The sequence below is a fragment of the Ranitomeya variabilis genome, chromosome 3, assembly GCF_051348905.1.
Source record: "Ranitomeya variabilis isolate aRanVar5 chromosome 3, aRanVar5.hap1, whole genome shotgun sequence".
NCBI classification, from domain to species: Eukaryota; Metazoa; Chordata; class Amphibia; order Anura; family Dendrobatidae; genus Ranitomeya; species Ranitomeya variabilis.
Window position 1 is genome coordinate 228,652,569 of NC_135234.1, and position 20,818 is coordinate 228,673,386.

Here is a 20,818-nt window from a genome sequence, read left to right on the forward strand (position 1 = left end):
ATCTGTGCTGCACTTTATGCAGATGCTCAATAGTGACCAGTGCTGTGGAGTCAGAGTCGTAGTCAAGAGTCAGGGAAATTGAGGCGTCGGCGTCGGAGTCGGAGGTTTGGCTTACTGACTGCACAGCCCTGCCCTCAACTACCATAAACCATTTATAACAGTGATGAATATACTGTATATGTGGCAGATGAGGGTGCCCCAATGCTACTACTACCTCTGCTCTCCCTGTACCTATATGTGAATGTTCATCTCACCCCAGTCTCCATGCTCTTGTCCAAATCCTACTTAAACTAGTAAAAAAAAACGATGCCATCGGATACCATAAAATTATTGTATCCTAATTACTCTATATAGTTAGGCCCCTGAATGCTACCATTTGTCATTGCATTTATTAACGAGACATACTATATAAATGATGATTTCTGTAGGTTTCTTAAGTATCACTGTAGTCAAAGCTACAATTTTTTATAGGCCAATGAGACTCCGAAAAACAGCCTGGGCGAGCGTTGAATCAGTCAAGTAAGTTATTAGAACCTTCATTGCTGCATTTACAATAATAGATCCCATAGACCAGGACTGGAAAGATCCTGGAAAAAGGAATAAATGTTTCTTTCATCTGTGTTTGAAGCTAACTTTAAAAGAATTTATAACACTTTTTTGTTCTGAAAGGAGGCAGAGAAGTATCAAGTTTCAAGGGTTAATCCATTGCTTGTTTAATGCTCTTCTGTGTGGTAACTTATTGGGGTCCTGTACACAATTATTGCCCCTCACCCTGCACTTGTTTGTCATGGAAAAGTACTAAAGGGGTCACTATATGTCAGTTGGTCAGAAAGGAGGTAATGAAGAAAAGGACAAAAAAGAGACAATAAATGGAAAATGGTTCCTGAATTCAAAGTCTCATAAGTGCCCGTTTTCCCGTTTGTATCACTATATTCAGGTGCCAATTTCCAATATATTGCTTCTATAGCATCCAAATGGCACATAAGAACACTACAAAATAAACTAACAGTGGTAAGTGGGCACTATGGAGGCACTGAGCTTTGTGAAATTTTGCCATTTATTACATCGTTGAATGTATATTGTTAGTGCCCCCATTGAAAGGATGTATCCAGGCCTTCTTTTTTTAAAATGCATGATGCCAAGCAGTCACACCCCATGAACAGAGCAGCCCAGAAGAGGAAGAGCTGCTATGTTGACATGAAGCTGCTGAATCGCTGGTGGGAGTAGTTAGTGGCCGCTCTGTGCCGGCGCTGGGTAGAACAAGCAGATAGTTAGCAACTACCTCCTTGTTAGTTTTTAAGCACATAGTAAAGAAAATAGAAAACCCTTTAATCATCAGGCTCACAATGACTGACTTATGTCTTGTGCTTGTGCAAAACCTCTGCCCCTCTTCTTGGAAAAGAGAAGGCTATTGCAGGGTTCAGTCTTATGGCCTGACACCTGACTGCGGATACAGTCCAGAATGATGTCATCATGGACAATATTAATACCTGGCAAATCCCTAGAAATTATTAATGCCCTATGCAAATGTCCTGTAAAAGTGTCCACATTTTGCCCTTAGAATGCAATAATTCCTCCATGTGCACCTTTAACTGTCATAATGCAGAGTGCTCCTACAACAATAATGCTTATGTCCCTACTCAACAGTTAATAATATTCCCTGAGTCCCCTCATGTACAGTTCCCCTATATACACAGTGTTATAGGCTCACAGCTACCCTATACACAATATAATGGGCCAACAGCTGTCCTATACACAGTATAATGCCCCCACAGCTCTCCTATATACGGTATGATGGTCCCATAACTTCACTATATACAATATGATGGACCCACAGCTACCCGAAGCACAGTATGATAAGCCCACAACTCCCCTATACACAGTATAGTGTCACCACCGCTCCCCTATAAATATGTGTTATGCCTTTACTAGTCCCCAAAACACAGCATAACGACCCCCCTGTTGCCCTCAAAGTTTATAATAGCCCTCACATTAGGTCCCACACTGTATAATGCCCCCCACGCTGTATGATGGTCCCCTGGTAGTTCCTACAGTTTGAGGGCCCCCACAGTATTCTCCAAACTTTATAATGGCCCTCACATTAAGTCCAAAAGTGTATAATGGCCAGTACAGTAGCCTCACACTGTGTGGTGGGACCCTCAGTAGTCCCTACACATTAAGGGCCCCTACACTGTATGATGGCTCCCGTAGTAGTCCCCAAATTGTATAATGGCCCTCACATTAGCTCCCACACTGTATGATGGCCCCCTCAGTAGTCCCAACACTTTATGATGGTCCCTACAATAGTTTCCACACTTTGAGGGCCCTCACACTGTTTGAAGGCCCCCCACAGTAACTTGTAGCTCCCACACTGCATGAGGTCACCCCACAGTAGTCTTCAAACTTATAGTGGTCATCACATTAGCTCCCACATTGTATAATGGCCCCCACACTTTATGTTGGCCACCTCAGTAGTCCCCACACTTTGAGGGCCCGTACACTGTATGAGAGTTCCCACATTAGTTTCCACTTTGTATAAAGGCCCCGACAGTAGTAAAAAACAAAGCAAAAAAACAGCTCACCTGTTGCGGCTTGTGGTGTGGGGAAGCAGAGAGCACGTGTAATTGCACCTTAATGAGATCACAGAAAAAAAAGAGATTTTTCCAGCTTCCAGATAGTCCGAAAGGAATAATTTATTGCTTGCATATAAAAACCAGACTTGTGGAGGCAAGTTCACATGACCAAATAGCAGCGTATAGCAGCTATGCATTTCAAACACACTAGGTGTTCTTTGTCAAAGCCCCACAGTAGTCCCTACATTTGTATGATAACCCCCACATTAGCTCCCACACTGTATGATGTCCCTCACATTTGCTCCCACACTGTATGAAGTCCCCCATATAGGCCTCATACTATATGATAGCCCCAGAATTAGTCACCATACTATATGATGGCCTTCACATTAGACCCCATACTGTATGATGGCTCCCAAATTAGCCCCAATATTGTATGACGGCCCCCACATGAGCTCCCGTGCTGTATAATCACCCCCACACTTTGAGGACTCCCACGGTAACCCCTACAAGTATGAGGGGCCTCCTTCCCACTTCATGCAGTTCCCCTCCATACTGTATAATGCCCCCACAGTCACACAAAAAGTTTTAAGCAAAATAAAAAAATTAATATATTCACCAGATTCAAGATCCTAATGAGTCAACCCAGCAGATCAAGGCATTGTATCTCATTGAGCCTGTGCGAGCACAGGACGTTAGAGTCCCCTGGGCCATTGCATCATCCTGCCGTTCTGTAGACCGCAGGACTAAAGAGACATGAAAGATCATGTTTCCCTTCTCTACAACAGAGCTTATCTTTATGGGCGTGCTGCACATGCCGATACAGTTAAGAGTAGTGGTAGCTCTCGGTGGGACCCTCTGATTGTGGGACCCGGGGTAACCGCCCCATCTGCCCCACCGGTAGCTACGCTACTAAGTACTGAGAAAGAGAAAGTAGATGGGAACACTGGTAATAAAGAGATAGTGATGAGAGGAAGATGGCATTGAGGAGAATATCGGACTATAAATAGAGATATACAGATATTATTGGCTGTATATGATTGTAGATGTTTAACAGTAACTGATGAGTGACTTGTTATGGGTACAGGCTGAAGAAGATTTAGGCTGGGCTTTGAATCACACATACAGACAGGGAGGCCTCCAGTGGACCCCTAACTGCAATGGAAACCTATCAGCAATCCACAATCACGCCGCATAGGCAGCTGATGGCCATATAAAGTGACAGCTGCGTGTTAAATCCTCTTTCTATGCTGTTGTCATGATTCACAGCAGCATTTGAAGGGTTAAACTAATCTGATCGAGGCTAGCCCCAATTGTATCAGTTACTGTTGGGTGCTAGCTATGTAACAGAGCCATCACCACTACTGTGTAGAGTATACTCAACTTTTGAGCCCATTCCATACAGAGAAGGGGTTAATGGTACCTTTCATTAACCCCTTTGTAACAGAGCCAATTTGGTACTTAAAGACCAAGTACATTTTTACAATTCTGACCACTGTCACTTTATGAAGTCATAGCTCTGGAACGCTTCAACGTATCCCACTGATTATGAGATTTTTTTCTCGTGACATATAGTACTTCATGTTAGTGGCAAAATTTCTTCGATATAACTTTATTTATCTTTATTTATGAAAAAAATGGAAATTTGGCAAAAATTTTGAAAATTTAGCAATTTTAAAACTTTTAATTTTTGTACCTTTTAAATTAGAGTGGTGTCACACAAAATAGTTAATAAATAATATTTCCCATATGTCAACTTTACATCAGCACAATTTTGGAAACAATTTTTTCTTGTTAGGACTTTATAAGGGTTAAAAGTTGACCAGCGATTTCTCATTTTTCCAACAAAATTTACAAAACCATTTTTTTTAGGGACCACCTCACATTTGAAGTGAGTTTGGGGGGTCAATATAACAGAAAATACCCCAAAGTTACACCATTCTAAAATCTGCACCCCTCCACCCCCTTAAAACCACATTCAAGAAGTTTATTAACTCTTCAGGTGCTTCACGACAACTAAAGCAATGTGGAAGGAAAAAAATGAACATTTTACTTTTTTTTTACAAAAAAAGTTCTTTGGAACCAATTTTTTTTATGTTTACAAGGGTATCAGGAGAAAATGGACCAGAAAAAGATTTGTTGTGCAATTTCTCCTGAGTACGCCAATACCCCATATGTGGGGAAAAGCCACTGTTTGGGTGCATGGCAAGGCTCAGAAGGGAGGGAGCACCGTTTTACTTTTTGAATGCAAAATTGGCTGGAATCCATGGTGGCGCCATGTCAGGGAGACCCCTGATGTACCTAAACAGTGGAAACCCCCCAATTCTAACTCCAACCCTAACTCCAACACACCCCTAACCCTAATGCCAACCCTAACCAGAACCCTAACCACAAACCTAACCCCAACACCCCCCTAACCCTAATCCCAACCCTAATCCCAACCATAACCGCAACCCTAACCCTAGCCCAACCCTAACCCTAGACCAACCCCAACCCTAACTTTAGCCTAACCCTAACCCTAACTTTAGCTCAACTCACTTTAGCCCAACTCTAACCCTAATGGAAAAATGGAAATACATTTTTTTTATTATTATTATTATTTTTAGCTAACTAAGGGGGTGATAAAGGAGGGATTCATTTACTATTTTTTTTTTATCACTGTGATAGAGTCTATTACAGTGATTAAAATGAACCAATAGTAAAAATTTCCTATTGTTGCCAGGTGCCAGCTGGCAGATCTCAACGGGTGCACTGCGCATGTGCCTGCCATTTTCTTCCAGAATAAGACCCCAGCGGCCCAGGACACTTCACAGGGGGTTGCAGGGACAACGGAGGTACCAGGGAGGGATTGGGGGACCCTATTTCTCTCTCCTCTGAGGTGCGATCACATCAGAGGTGAGAGAAATTAAATGGAAAATCTGACTTTTTTTGTGGTCGCCATTATACCGTTAAAAATGGCGATCGCAACCCTGGTTAGGTAAAAACCGACCCGAATCATGTTCTCTGCGGTCTCAGCTACCCCCGGTAGAAATTCCAACTCTGGGGGGCGCTATACCCTTATTCCTCAGCGTCGTTAAAAAAAGGCACTGTGGTTTAAGTACCCTTAACCGCCGCCGTTAAAAGGCGTATCGGAGGTCGTTAATCGGTTAAGCATATCCTATCCCAGTCTTCATATAACTCTGTGTCCCGAGATGTGAAAGTAGATTACAATATATATGATTTATATGACTTATTTTATGTGTCTAATAGTGTGGAGGACTGGAGTGAGGATCAAGAAGAAGAAAAAAACGTGGAACGTGATAACTGTAGTGTGAGTAGGTAAGTGGAGAGTGGTGAGACCACAGACATAAAGGGTGATTATATACATAAAATATAGATAGTACAACGTTATATACTTACAGTTATGGCACTTTGAGTTACTTAGTATAAAACATGGCTGCATATACATAATGATAACTGATGGAGGAGTCAAAAACAAAAGACCAGCAAGGTCAGATCCTTTATACATGTGTAGTTCAGTACAGTCTATAAAGTAGTTACTAGTGATGAGCGAATATACTCGTTACTCGAGATTTCCCAAGCACGCTCGGGTGACCTATGAGTATTTTTTAGTGCTCGGAGATTTACTTTTCATCGCTGCAGCTGAATGATTTACATCTGTTAGCCAGCATAAGGATATGTGGGGGCTGCGTGGTTGCTAGGGAATCCCCACATGTAATCAAGCTGGCTAAGAGATGTAAATCATTCAGCTGAGGTGAGGAAAACTAAATCTCCGAGCACTAAAAAATACTCGGAGGACACCCGAGCGTGCTCAAGAAATCTCGAGTAACGAGTATATTTGCTCACCACTAGTAGTTACCCATTTCTATCCCTCCACTCTGTGGACAACTTGCTGTCCCCGATTCTGTGCATTCACTATGGCTGACACAACTGTAGTTCTGTCCCTGTAAAAGGGTCAATGAATGTCAAGAGGTGAGAAAGGGGATAATAAACAGTCAAACAAGGAGCAATAATGATTTACTACTGAAGATGCAATGTTTTGGGGATGGATGGGTTTCCTCTGGGTTCTCTGGTTTCCTCCCACACTTCTAACACACAACACATACTGATAGGGAATTTAGATTGTGAGCCCCAATGGGCACAGCGATGATGATGTCTGTAAAGCGCTGGGCAAAGACTCTACCTTGTAGCAGTAGAGTCGAGTGTCTTGATCCGCAGAGGATGGAGTTCATGTCGATTTTCCCAAAATACGCAGTTCCACTTAGGACACTTTGTGATTTCATTAGCAGGGATCACAAAATAAAATGCCTGGCCGCCGTTATAGTGAATTATAGGGTTGGCAAATGGTAGAAAAATAAATAAACCTAATAGTCACCTCACTGCTCCCTTATCGGCCGCCCCGCTGCTTGCCAACCGTTTCTCAGGGCTTCTTTTTTCATCCATCGCATGCTTTATCTGCCTGTTCTTCACTATTATTATTCCATGGTGCTGTACATGAGAAAGGGGTTACATACAGTTATAGATATCGTTTACAGTACACAAATTTATGATGACAGACTGGTTCAGAGGGGAGAGGACCCTGTCCTTGCGGACTTACATTCTACGGGATAATGGGGAAGAGACAGAAGGTCGAGGGTGCAGCAGCTCTGGTGGTGGTGAGGTGGCAGCTCTGGTGGTGGTGAGGCGGCAGCTCGGGTGATGGTGAGGCAGCAGCTCTGGTGGTGGTGAGGCGGCAGCTCGGGTGGTGGTGAGGCAGCAGAATGGTTATTGCAGACTATAGGCCAAGAGTTACCAATTAACCCTTTAAATACTGCACCCCTCCAAGTATGCACTTCAGCAGGGCTCTTAAACTCAGCTGGGTATATGGGCTAAGCAAATAAAAAAACTGCACCCAATTGACACAGAAAAGCAATAAAAAAGCAAGAATAAATGGCAAGGAGGCACTTAGGAGGCAATGATTTGTGTGCCAGTTTGGCATTTATAGCCCCTTTAGTTATGCTGTTTATTTCTATTCCATGCCTGAATGTCCCAATGTAATCACCTGAAGCCCACGATGACTGATTTAGGCTTTGTACTTGTGCAGCCCTCTTTAGAGAAGGCTGCTGTAGGGCTTTGTTTTACGCCCTAACTCCTATTGCCTGCGGACACAGACCGGCATGATGTCATAATTGTGCTGACCTGTATCGCTATTTACTACACCACAAACAATGTTCTTAGGCTTAATACGCCACCTGCTGGAGCTGTGCAGTACTGTGCGCTGTCATGTAACATTCTGAATTTGTCAGAAAAATCTTACATCTGTTAGTTTTGAAAAAAAAAACACAATAGAAAACCCTCCATGATTGTATTGTACGAACCCACTCTAAAAAGCCCTATAAAGAGCGACTAGAAGAATAGTCATTTATGAGAGAGCTAATGCATAGTCTATGTTATGTGTCCAGTAGTGATGAAGAGGAAGAAGTGATCGGTGATGACAAAGTGCAAGGAATAAGAGAGGAAGCGCACAGTGCAGAGAATATCAGACTGTAAGTAGAGACATATACAGATATTATAGGCTGTATATGATTGTAGATATTTATTATTAACTAATGAATGTCTTGTTATCACTGGGTAGAGACTGAGGAGGATAGAACATATGCATATACCTGGGTATCAGAGACTTATTGGGGGTTTATGGACTTGGGAGTCCCCTACATCAGGGTTATATAGCCCCTAGTCTTGTCTCACCAGTGGTGCTGCTCCATTGTGGCCATGGGGCCATGAGAACAGGGGACCATTGCCAGTGTGAGACATGTAACGACTGCTGTCCTGATCTACATGTCTCACATTGGTAATGCCCCCTTTTATTTAAAATAAGCTCTGGAGGCAGATTCTCCAAGAGATCTATGTCCGGCCCATAGATTTTAACAACTAATTTAAATATTAAGAAAACTATGGATTCCTCAGGAATAAGACGTTAGATCGCAGATATCGAGGTATGGTATAATTTTATTCAGTTTCCTATGACCTACATGACAGATTCAATTTAAGTCATTTAGTAGACAATCTATATATATTTTATACTGTAAATGATATCTTCTGATATTTTCTACGTATCTCAGCATGGGACAACACAGAACCAATGCAGTAGGTAATAAGAGCAAACATGGCGGCATTTACTCCAATGGAACCTCGGATTTTTGAAAGCTGACATCATGCAGTGACACAAGCACTGGACATTACACAGGACGATATCACTGTATATCTCCTCAGAATTATATTGTGACTAGTGATGAGCGAGTATACTCGTTGCTTTGGTTTTCCTGAGCATGCTCGGGTGACCTCCGAGTATTTATCACTGCTCGGAGATTTAGTTTTCATCTCGCAGTTGAATGATTTACAGCTACTAGACAGCTTGATTACATGTGAGGATTCCCTAGCAACCAGGCAATCCCCACATGTACTCAGCCTGGCTAGCAGCTGTAAATCATTCAGCTGCCGCAATGAAAACTAAATCTCCAAGCAGTCATAAATACTCGGAGGTCACCCGAGCATGCTCAGGAAAACCAAAGCAACGAGTATACTCGTGCAGCGCCCCAGAGTCCTGGTCGTTGCAGTACTGTGGCTCCGCCACTAAGGGGAGCTATGGTACGTCTGATGGCACTGAAGGAGTTCATCTGATCAGGTATCACAGACACCAATACATTTCACAGTCGGGCCTCCAGGGGGAGCTAAGGGTTCTATTCACTACGCCACTCCCCACCATTGTGGGTAAACTGGGGGTCAGGCAGGAAGTTAGATCAGAAAGCTGACTGGGTTAGAACCAGGCAACACCTTGTGGCAGAGGGTGTTGTGGGGGGAAGATTCAGTAGGGTCTCTGTCAGGGGTGGGATCCTGACAGAGGCTTGGCAACTTGAGCGAACGTAACGGGACCGTGCCTGCTCAGGATAGCAGCGGTGCCCAAGGAAGGATCAGAAGCGAGATAGATTGTGCTGAGTGAGAAACGAGATCAACGCAATAAGGAGAATACCAGTAGGAGTCGTGCTGTAAGACCGAGGCAACATCCTACTGAGGCGCACAACCGGCGGCCGGAACGCCGAGGGAGTATTACAATATTCAGCTTCAAGCAATACTCTAAACAGCGGCAGGACAGTCAGTCTAAGGCGGGCTGTCTCACTTAATCACCTATGCAGTCTTGGGGGGCAACTTGTGGAGAGGGGCGACTCTAGGGTCCCGGAAGAGCTCCGAGCCTACCCGTCAAACGGGTGCCGTCCCAACCGTAACATCAGGGAGGGACGGAGGATTAGCAGAACATCATCTAATCGAGTTGTGAGGGAACTTAAGAAACGGACACAACAGTTGTGGGGACTTTCCGTAAGCACAGCAGGGAAGGACCACAACACATAGCGCTAGCAGGAAGGCACAGATTTTCACCTGCAACGAGAGCTCCGGAGGTGCCATTGGACCGGCCGGACTTGCACAGCCTGGTTATCCGGATTCCGGACTGAGGACCCAGAGATCTTCAGTAAAGAGGTAAAGAGACTGCAACTTGGTGTCCTCGTTATTTACTGCACTGCACCACTACATCATCACCACCACCATCATCCACATCCATATCTATTATTCAGTACGCCCCCCTCGGCAGGGTCACGGACCAGGGCCTAGCCACCATGACAACCCCAGAGCAGAGACTCAGAGGCCCGGTACCGGGTACCCCTCGGCCCTGCGGCGGCAGTGGGGGCGCTGCAAAACTTGGCGTCACGAACAGGATCTACTTAAGCCTGAAGAATCAGGTCATGTGTGCCTTGGAACTGTGATTTATTATACTTGGACTGTACTTTATTGTAAAGACTGTGCTGCGTCATTTACCGCCAAAAGTTCGCGCCAAAACCGCCGCCATTACGGCGCTAAGGAGAGCGCAGGAGAAGAAGAAGGGCGTGGAAGTGGGCGTGAACAAGCTGAAGAGCGCGAAAGACAATGGCCGCCCAGTCTAAATATCTCGGCCCCTTGAGGACGTGTCCGTCAGCAGCCGAGATCCGCCTCCTGATCCTCAATGGTGGGCAGAGACAGAGAAAACGAAACCGCCCACGAAGGAGAGAGCGGGAAAAGGACCAGGAAGAAGAAGTCCGCGACATGGAGGACGCCATGGCCAGCCGCCTGGAGCCGGAGCGTGGGGTCGGAGCCGAGGACTCCCCCAGCTACCCGGAGAGGCACCGCAGCCAGACCTCCGCAGCTGACGCTGACCTCCTGCAGATCGGAGCGGACGAGCTGACCCACCAACTCCTGCAGACGCAGCTGAGCACTGAGGCCGGGTGGAAGAAGACCATCATCGGGAGCCTCAAGAGACATCTGTCGGCAGCCTCGTCTGGTCCGGAGCAAGAAAGAAGTTCCAGTGCTCCGAAGCCAGAAGGCAAGGCCCTGCCGGAAAGCGAGATGCTGCAAACGGAGATGACAACGCCGCAGCGCAAGGCCCTGCAACCAGCGTTCCAGATCCCAGCGGAGGCAGAGCAGACCGGCACCGGAGCGACCGCGTCTGAAGCAGGTATGAAAGACGACCCTGCCCTGACGACCGACACCACTCCAGTGACTGCTAGTGCCACAGCTGCTGACTCCGTTCCAGTGACTGATCTTGCAGCAGCCGCTACCTCTGCTGCAGCAAATGTCCATACTCAAGCTGCGCAGACCTCCATAGCTGCGCATGATTTAACCGTACATGAAAGATGGATTAACGGCGTTTGTCCAGCACTGGGTGTAACCCTGGACCTCACCTTTCCCAGGCCAGGAAGGGTTAAGTGCCAGGTGCAGCCCTGGAAGCCGTTCAACTAAACCTCGGAAACCTGAAACTGTACATAGTTAACTGCTTGTTTCCCTGCTTTTTGCTACTAATACCCGACCTGGGTTATTCTTAAAGGGATCCCTTAGTTTACCCGGGATCCCTATTGCTTTTATTTTTGTTTTTATTTTCCTTTTGCTCCTTGTTTACCCAAGTTTACAAAGAACTGCTGGATCATGAACAGTGCATGATACAAACTGCTTGTAAATAGTTTGCACCTTCTTAAAGGTGCTCCCTACTGGTTTTACTTCAAAAAGGACTCTTTGTGAAGATACCACACTGGAACCTTTGCTGAGTATGGACTGGAAGCTTGAGAAGATATGCTACCTTATAGAGACTTGGTCCCCTCTTAAAGGGGATGTTCATTTGTTGCACTTAAAGAATGGTATTGCTTTAAGACTGAGAGATAGCAATAATGTCTTGATAAAGAGAAAGTGATGATAATGTTTGCATGAGAAAGTTATATGTATCCAACTAGTTAATTGTAAAGAAATGCTGATAATGTTCCCTGAAAGAAAGTGAAAGCTAGAAGAAGGATGCAGTGGGCCCGTAGGGGTAGACGTAGTGTCCAGCATACATGTTAGTAAGAAAATAATGAGAGGGTTTAATGTTCTATAGAAAATGTTTGATAATGTTGATAGACAACGAGGACAGAAGGTGAACCCTGAGTCCTCCTAGGAGCCATATAGAGATGGCTCAGTGCTCTTAAACTGAAAGTAATGTTATGTTCTATACTATGTATAGTAGTTGAAAAGACAGAAGGCTCGGACTGAAAGGAGCGGTCCTGTGAGAAAGGAGAGGCAGTAGGTCTGGTGCCGTTAGGACAGGCGGTCCTGCAGATTTAAAGAAGGAGAATGTAAAAGTTAAATTGCCTTATAATGTGATTATAAGAAGGTCTTTAGCGGATTCAGAGTGTACATCCTTAAAGGCGATGTTAAGTTATTGTTCAAGAATTTGTACAAAGTAGAATACCCGGTTGGGTAAGAAAAGTTATTTATAGCATGTTGCTATGATATTTAACCATGTTTGTAACATTCAAGTGTCCTCACCTCCCATAAAGGGAAGCTCTGTTTAAATATGCTTATTGTTATTGCACTCAACAAAATTGTATGTCTTTTTGCTAACTTGTATTGTTGTTTTCTTCCCAGTCCCGGAGTACTGGATTTAACCAGGGGAGAGTGCAGCGCCCCAGAGTCCTGGTCGTTGCAGTACTGTGGCTCCGCCACTAAGGGGAGCTATGGTACGTCTGATGGCACTGAAGGAGTTCATCTGATCAGGTATCACAGACACCAATACATTTCACAGTCGGGCCTCCAGGGGGAGCTAAGGGTTCTATTCACTAGGCCACTCCCCACCATTGTGGGTAAACTGGGGGTCAGGCAGGAAGTTAGATCAGAAAGCTGACTGGGTTAGAACCAGGCAACACCTTGTGGCAGAGGGTGTTGTGGGGGGAAGATTCAGTAGGGTCTCTGTCAGGGGTGGGATCCTGACAGAGGCTTGGCAACTTGAGCGAATGTAACGGGACCGTGCCTGCTCAGGATAGCGGCGGTGCCCAAGGAAGGATCAGAAGCGAGATAGATTGTGCTGAGTGAGAAACGAGATCAACGCAATAAGGAGAATACCAGTAGGAGTCGTGCTGTAAGACCGAGGCAACATCCTACTGAGGCGCACAACCGGCGGCCGGAACGCCGAGGGAGTATTACAATATTCAGCTTCAAGCAATACTCTAAACAGCGGCAGGACAGTCAGTCTAAGGCGGGCTGTCTCACTTAATCACCTATGCAGTCTTGGGGGGCAACTTGTGGAGAGGGGCGACTCTAGGGTCCCGGAAGAGCTCCGAGCCTACCCGTCAAACGGGTGCCGTCCCAACCGTAACATCAGGGAGGGACGGAGGATTAGCAGAACATCATCTAATCGAGTTGTGAGGGAACTTAAGAAACGGACACAACAGTTGTGGGGACTTTCCGTAAGCACAGCAGAGAAGGACCACAACACATAGCGCTAGCAGGAAGGCACAGATTTTCACCTGCAACGAGAGCTCCGGAGGTGCCATTGGACCGGCCGGACTTGCGCAGCCTGGTTATCCGGATTCCGGACTGAGGACCCAGAGATCTTCAGTAAAGAGGTAAAGAGACTGCAACTTGGTGTCCTCGTTATTTACTGCACTGCACCACTACAGCATCACCACCACCATCATCCACATCCATATCTATTATTCAGTACGCCCCCCTCGGCAGGGTCACGGACCGGGGCCTAGCCACCGTGACAACCCCAGAGCAGAGACTCAGAGGCCCGGTACCGGGTACCCCTCGGCCCTGCGGCGGCAGTGGGGGCGCTGCACTCGCTCATCACTAATTGTGACCTGTCTGTATCTCAATTTATTTGTTTGGATTTTTTAAAGGCACAATCGTAAATCGTGGATCCCTAAATGCTTCAGGAAAATGAGCAGGAGCAAAGTCAAACCATGTAGGTACTTTAAGCTCTTCACACAAATGGACGCGCCCTCATGTCTTAATTGCTGTCTTCTAGATGCAAAAATATATGTGTCCATATGGGACAAGAATTTGTTCCTTATTACTATTGCCATTTATTTGTGATTATTTCTTCTATTTCTCCAGCAGCAGAAGATAGTGAGGAGAAAGTGCGCCGTCCATCAAAGTAAGGAAAAGCTTCACCCATTGTTGTATATGACGTGTTGTGACACTCATGAGGCTCAAAATATCAGGGGTAGAGATGCGTTGTATGTTTTTAATGAAAGAAACCAATATGTAAATGTCTCTCTATATGTCCCATAGTGAGAGAAAAGCATTTCCCTCTTCAGTTCCGACTCCTAGACTCACTAACCCTCCTGTCCTTTCTTCTCAATTCTAAACACTGTTTACTGATTTTTTTGGCATCCTCTTAGGCTCCTCAGAACATTTTTTTGCTGCTTCTGCAGCAAAACGGCAGAGTAAAGAAAAAACGTAAGTATTTTTTAACACTTTTTTCATTGAATGATTTTAAGATTCACAAAATCTATTCAGTATTATCTAAAGTTTCCAATAATTCTCATATAAACAATCTGGTGGTGACAAATGAGGATTAGTCTTATAAAAAAACACGCTATAATACGCTGATGAAGGCGGGTAGGGGGTGTACAGGAGGGAAGGTAAGAGGATGATGTCACAGTCAAGTTGTGATATTCAGTATCTGGTATGATATAACTTCATTGCTTGAGCTCCTCATCTAGGAGTCCAGACGGCTGCTGTAATATTTCTCCTGTTTCATCAGCCCATCTTCAACCCTAGTTTTCCTTTCTGGACAATATAGCTCCAAACTGCCAGTGGTGCGCATGTGTGGGGCAGGGGGACAGGCTGCATCCCGGCTGTATATAGAGCAGCAGCTGTTGTGGACATGTGATCAGACTGCTTTCCGCGAAACACGTCACGTGGATGGGGACTCCAGTCACATGTTCTGACATCACGTACAGCATGACATGAGAGATGCACCCGACCGGAAACGTTAACCATAGGAAGCGCCAATAGAGTCTGTCTTTTTATCTACGCAGTGATTTTTTCTGCTTTATTAGCCAGAGTGTTATTAAAGAAGGACGTATGGCACCACACCCAGATTAAGTCCTTGTGCCGAAACAAGCGCCTGGGTTTTCATCACATCAGAGGTGTATATATAATATACACTGCTCAAAAAAATAAAGGAAACACTAAAATCCCACATCTAGATATCACTGAATGAAATATTCCAGTTGTAAATCTTTATTCATTACAAATGTGGAATGTGTGGAGAACAATAAAACCTAAAAATGATCAACGTAAATCACAACTAATATCCCACGGAGGTCTGGAGTTGGAATGATGCTCAAAATCAAAGTGGAAAATGAAGTTACTGGCTGATTCAACTTCAGTGGAAATGCCTCAAGAGAAGGAAATGATGCTCAGTAGTGTGTGTGGCCTCCGCGTGCCTTTATGATCTCCCTACAATGCCTGGGCATGCTCCTGATAAGGCGGCGGATGGTCTCCTGATGGATCTTCTCCCAGGCCTGGACTAAAGCATCCGACAACTCCTGGACAGTCTGTGGTGCAACGTTGGTGGATGGTGCGAGACATGATGTCCCAGATGTGTTCAATTGGCTTCAGGTCTGGGAAACAGGCGGGCCAGCCCATAGATTCAATGCCTTCATCTTGAAGGAACTGCTGACACACTCCAGCCACATGAGGTCTGATCCACTGCCAAACCGGTCATGCTGAAGGATGTTGCAGGCAGCAGATCACTCTCCACGGCGTCTCCAGACTCTGACTCTGTCACGTCTGTCACATGTGCTCAGTGTGAACCTGCTTTCATCTGTGAAGAACACAGGGCGCCAGTGGTGAATTTGCCAATCCTGGTGTTCTGTGGCAAATGCCAAGCGTCCTGCACGGTGTTGGGCTGTGAGCACAACCCCCATTTGTGGACGTCGGGCACTCAGACCATCCTCATGGAGTCAGTTTCTAACCATTTCTGCAGACACCTGCACATATGTGGCCTGCTGGAGGTCATTTTGCTGGGCTCTGGCAGTGCTCCTCCTGTTCCTTCTTGCACAAAGGCTGAGGTAGCGGTCCTGCTGCTGAGTTGTTGCCCTCCTACGGCCCCCTCCACATCTCTTGGTGTACTGGCCTGTCTCCTGGTAGCGCCTCCAGCCTCTGGACACTATTCTGACAGACACAGCAAACCTTCTTGCCACAGCTCGCATTGATGTCCTATCCTGGATGAGCTGCACTACCAGCCACTTGTATGGGTTGTAGAGTCCGTCTCATGCTACAACGAGTGTTAATGCATGTAAAGTAAGCTGCGGAGACACCATCACGTGTTTCTCAATGCAAGCAATGAATAGCCAGGCCTTTCTCCGGGAAGGAACAACCACGGGAAGGGCAGCATCCAATAAAGGAGAATATCCAATAAAGGAAGACCACCTATGCCAAGCATGGTATCCATCCACAAACAGCTGTTTCGGGGTTTTTGCCCCTCATCAGTGTGGAGTAGGAAACTGGCTATTAGGAGCAGTGCCTGGTGAAAGGCTATGAAGGAACAGATGATTGACCTCGGGGAGACCAAAACATCCAACACTGCGGAGACACCATCACGTGTTTCTCAACGCAGTGATCCAGAACACTGCCCCCATCCCTTATGGGAAATATGCAAACGCATGTAAAGTAAGCTGCGGAGACACCATCACGTGTTTCTCAACGCAAGCAATGAATAGCCAGGCCTTTCTCCGGGAAGGAACAACCACGGGAAGGGCAGCATCCAATAAAGGGGAATATCCAATAAAGGAAGACCACCTATGCCAAGCATGGTATCCATCCACAAACAGCTGTTTCGGGGTTTTTGCCCCTCATCAGTGTGGAGTAGGAAACTGGCTATTAGGAGCAGTGTTGTGAATTTGCTTTTTGCTCCCTCTAGTGGTTACTAGTTTTTTGACTCTGGTTTTTCTGTCATTCCTTTTATCCGCACCTGGGTCGTTAGTTAGGGGTGTTGCTATATAAGCTCCCTGGACCTTCAGTTCAATGCCTGGCAACGTAGTTATCAGAGCTAGTCTGCTGTGCTCTTGTCTACTGATCCTGGTTCCAGTTATATCAGCTAAGTCTGCCTTTTGCTTTTTGCTATTTGTTTTGGTTTTGTATTTTTGTCCAGCTTGTTCCAAATCTATATCCTGACCTTTGCTGGAAGCTCTAGGGGGCTGGTGTTCTCCCCCCGGACCGTTAGACGGTTCGGGGGTTCTTGAATTTCCAGTGTGGATTTTGATAGGGTTTTTGTTGACCATATAAGTTACCTTTCTTTATTCTGCTATCAGTAAGCGGGCCTCTCTGTGCTAAACCTGGTTCATTTCTGTGTTTGTCATTTCCTCTTACCTCACCGTCATTATTTGTGGGGGGCTTCTATCCAGCTTTGGGGTTCCCTTCTCTGGAGGCAAGAAAGGTCTTTGTTTTCCTCTACTAGGGGTAGCTAGATTCTCCGGCTGGCGCGTGTCATCTAGAATCAACGTAGGAATGATCCCCGGCTACTTCTAGTGTTGGCGTTAGGAGTAGATATATGGTCAACCCAGTTACCACTGCCCTATGAGCTGGATTTTTGTATTCTGCAGACTTCCACGTTCCTCTGAGACCCTCGCCATTGGGGTCATAACAGTTTGCCAGGCCAGTATTAAATGTTTAATGCATTGCAGAAGAGGGATTATAAGAAAGAAGATTCTGAGTTTTTTTTTTTTTTTCTTCTTCCCCTTTACCTCAGAGTGGCTATGCTTGCTGCAGACATGAATGTCCAGACCTTGATTACAAGTGTGGACCAGCTGGCTACTCGTGTGCAGGGCATACAAGACTATGTTATCAGAAATCCTAGGTCAGAACCTAAAATACCGATTCCTGAACTGTTTTCCGGAGACAGGTTTAAGTTTAGGAATTTCGTGAATAATTGTAAATTGTTTTTGTCCCTGAGACCCTGTTCATCTGGAGATTCTGCTCAGCAAGTCAAAATTGTTATTTCGTTCTTACGGGGGGACCCTCAGGATTGGGCTTTTTCGCTGGCGCCAGGAGATCCGGCATTGGCTGATCTTGATGCGTTTTTTCTGGCGCTCGGTTTACTTTATGAGGAACCCAATCTTGAGATTCAGGCAGAAAAGGCCTTGCTGGCTATGTCTCAGGGGCAGGACGAGGCTGAAGTGTATTGCCAAAAATTTCGGAAATGGTCCGTGCTGACACATTGGAACGAGTGTGCACTGGCCGCTAATTTTAGAAATGGCCTTTCTGAAGCCATTAAGAATGTTATGGTGGGTTTTCCCATTCCCACAGGTCTGAATGATACTATGGCACTGGCTATTCAAATTGACCGGCGGTTGCGGGAGCGCAAAACCGCAAATTCCCTCATGGTGTTGTCTGAACAGACACCTGATTTAATGCAATGTGATAGAATCCTGACTAGAAATGAGCGGAAAATTCATAGACGCCGGAATGGCTTGTGCTACTACTGTGGTGATTCTACACATGTTATCTCAGCATGCTCTAAACGTATAGCTAAGGTTGTTAGTCCTGTCACCGTTGGTAATTTGCAACCTAAATTTATTCTGTCTGTAACTTTGATTTGCTCACTGTCATCTTATCCTGTCATGGCGTTTGTAGATTCAGGTGCTGCCCTGAGTCTCATGGATCTCTCATTTGCTAAGCGCTGTGGTTTTACTCTTGAACCATTAGAAAATCCTATTCCTCTTAGGGGTATTGATGCTACACCATTGGCAGCAAATAAACCGCAGTATTGGACACAGGTTACCATGTGCATGACTCCTGAACACCGCGAGATGATACGTTTCCTGGTTTTACATAAAATGCATGATTTGGTTGTTTTAGGGCTGCCATGGTTACAGACCCATAATCCAGTCCTGGACTGGAAGGCTATGTCAGTCTCAAGTTGGGGCTGTCGTGGTATTCATGGGGATTCCCTGCCTGTGTCTATTGCTTCTTCTACGCCTTCGGAAGTTCCGGAGTATTTGTCTGATTATCAGGATGTCTTCAGTGAGTCTGAGTCCAGTGCACTGCCTCCTCATAGGGACTGTGACTGTGCTATAGATTTGATCCCAGGCAGTAAATTTCCTAAGGGAAGACTGTTTAATCTGTCGGTACCTGAACATACCGCTATGCGTTCATATATCAAGGAGTCTCTGGAGAAAGGACATATTCGTCCGTCTTCTTCCCCTCTTGGTGCGGGATTCTTTTTTGTGGCAAAAAAGGACGGATCTTTGAGACCTTGTATTGATTATCGGCTTTTAAATAAGATCACTGTCAAATTTCAGTATCCTTTACCGCTGTTGTCTGACTTGTTTGCCCGGATTAAGGGTGCCAAGTGGTTCACCAAGATAGACCTTCGTGGTGCGTACAACCTTGTGCGCATTAAGCAAGGTGATGAATGGAAAACTGCATTCAATACGCCCGAAGGTCATTTTGAGTACTTGGTGATGCCTTTTGGGCTCTCCAATGCGCCTTCAGTTTTTCAGTCCTTTATGCATGACATTTTCCGGAAGTATCTGGATAAATTTTTGATTGTTTATCTGGATGATATTTTGGTTTTTTCTGATAATTGGGATTCACATGTGGAGCAGGTCAGGTTGGTCTTTAAAATTTTGCGTGAAAATTCTTTGTTTGTCAAGGGCTCAAAGTGTCTCTTTGGTGTACAGAAGGTTCCCTTTTTGGGGTTCATTTTTTCCCCTTCTGCTGTGGAGATGGACCCAGTCAAGGTCCGAGCTATTCTTGATTGGACTCAGCCCTCGTCAGTTAAGAGTCTTCAGAAGTTCTTGGGCTTCGCTAACTTCTACCGTCGTTTTATCGCTAATTTTTCTAGCATTGTGAAACCTTTGACGGATATGACCAAGAAGGGCTCCGATGTAGCTAACTGGGCTCCTGCTGCCGTGGAGGCTTTCCAGGAGTTGAAACGCCGGTTTACTTCGGCGCCTGTTTTGTGCCAGCCTGACGTCTCACTTCCCTTTCAGGTTGAGGTGGATGCTTCGGAGATTGGGGCAGGGGCCGTTTTGTCGCAGAGAGGCCCTGGTTGCTCTGTTATGAAACCTTGTGCCTTTTTCTCTAGGAAGTTTTCGCCTGCCGAGCGAAATTATGATGTGGGCAATCGGGAGTTGTTGGCCATGAAATGGGCATTTGAGGAGTGGCGTCATTGGCTCGAGGGTGCTAAGCATCGTGTGGTGGTCTTGACTGATCACAAAAATCTGATGTATCTCGAGTCTGCTAAACGCCTTAATCCGAGACAGGCCCGCTGGTCATTGTTTTTCTCCCGCTTTGATTTTGTTGTCTCGTATTTACCAGGTTCAAAGAATGTGAAGGCCGATGCTCTTTCTAGGAGCTTTGTGCCTGATGCTCCTGGAGTCGCTGATCCTGTTGGTATTCTTAAAGATGGAGTTATCTTGTCAGCTATTTCTCCGGATCTGCGACGTGTGTTGCAGAGATTTCAGGCTGATAGGCCTGAGTCTTGTCCACCTGACAGACTGTTTGTCCCGGATAAGTGGACCAGCAGAGTCATTTCCGAGGTTCATTCCTCGGTGTTGGCAGGTCACCCGGGAATTTTTGGCACCAGAGATCTGGTGGCCAGGTCCTTTTGGTGGCCTTCCTTGTCAAGGGATGTGCGGTCATTTGTGCAGTCCTGTGGGACTTGTGCTCGAGCTAAGCCTTGCTGTTCTCGTGCCAGCGGTTTGCTCTTGCCCTTGCCTGTCCCGAAGAGACCTTGGACACATATCTCCATGGATTTCATTTCTGATCTTCCGCTATCTCAGGGCATGTCCGTTATCTGGGTGATATGTGATCGCTTCTCCAAGATGGTCCATTTGGTTCCTTTGCCTAAGCTGCCTTCCTCTTCCGATCTGGTTCCTGTGTTTTTCCAGAACGTGGTTCGTTTGCACGGCATC

At 45.8% G+C, this 20,818-nt stretch overlaps 1 protein-coding gene and 1 long non-coding RNA gene across 8 annotated transcripts in view; one reads left to right on the top strand and one right to left on the bottom strand.

The window, feature by feature from the left end:
- LOC143818101 (uncharacterized) overlaps nt 1–3,316 on the bottom strand; it is a 60,501-nt gene extending 57,185 nt beyond the window's left edge. Inside the window, exons 1-2 of the long non-coding RNA XR_013224313.1 lie at nt 3,193–3,316; nt 2,583–2,630 (exon numbers count right to left, since the gene is read on the bottom strand). This is a non-coding gene — a long non-coding RNA (uncharacterized LOC143818101). The remainder of the gene's footprint in view (nt 1–2,582; nt 2,631–3,192) is intronic.
- Nucleotides 1–20,818, top strand: part of LOC143818100 (uncharacterized) — a 47,618-nt gene that overhangs the window by 19,429 nt on the left and 7,371 nt on the right. For 3 of the 7 annotated variants that reach the window (XR_013224310.1, XR_013224311.1, XM_077299526.1), the window contains exons 8-13: nt 472–519; nt 5,823–5,891; nt 8,015–8,098; nt 13,787–13,851; nt 14,004–14,043; nt 14,291–14,348. Coding sequence is in view for 4 of the 7 variants with exons in the window: in XM_077299526.1 (XP_077155641.1) it covers nt 472–519; nt 5,823–5,891; nt 8,015–8,098; nt 13,787–13,851; nt 14,004–14,043; nt 14,291–14,339 (355 nt within the window). In the remaining 3 variants the exon portion in view is untranslated. The remainder of the gene's footprint in view (nt 1–471; nt 520–5,822; nt 5,892–8,014; nt 8,099–13,786; nt 13,852–14,003; nt 14,044–14,290; nt 14,349–20,818) is intronic. The other 4 variants (XR_013224312.1, XM_077299523.1, XM_077299525.1 and 1 more) reach the window with 4 other exon arrangements.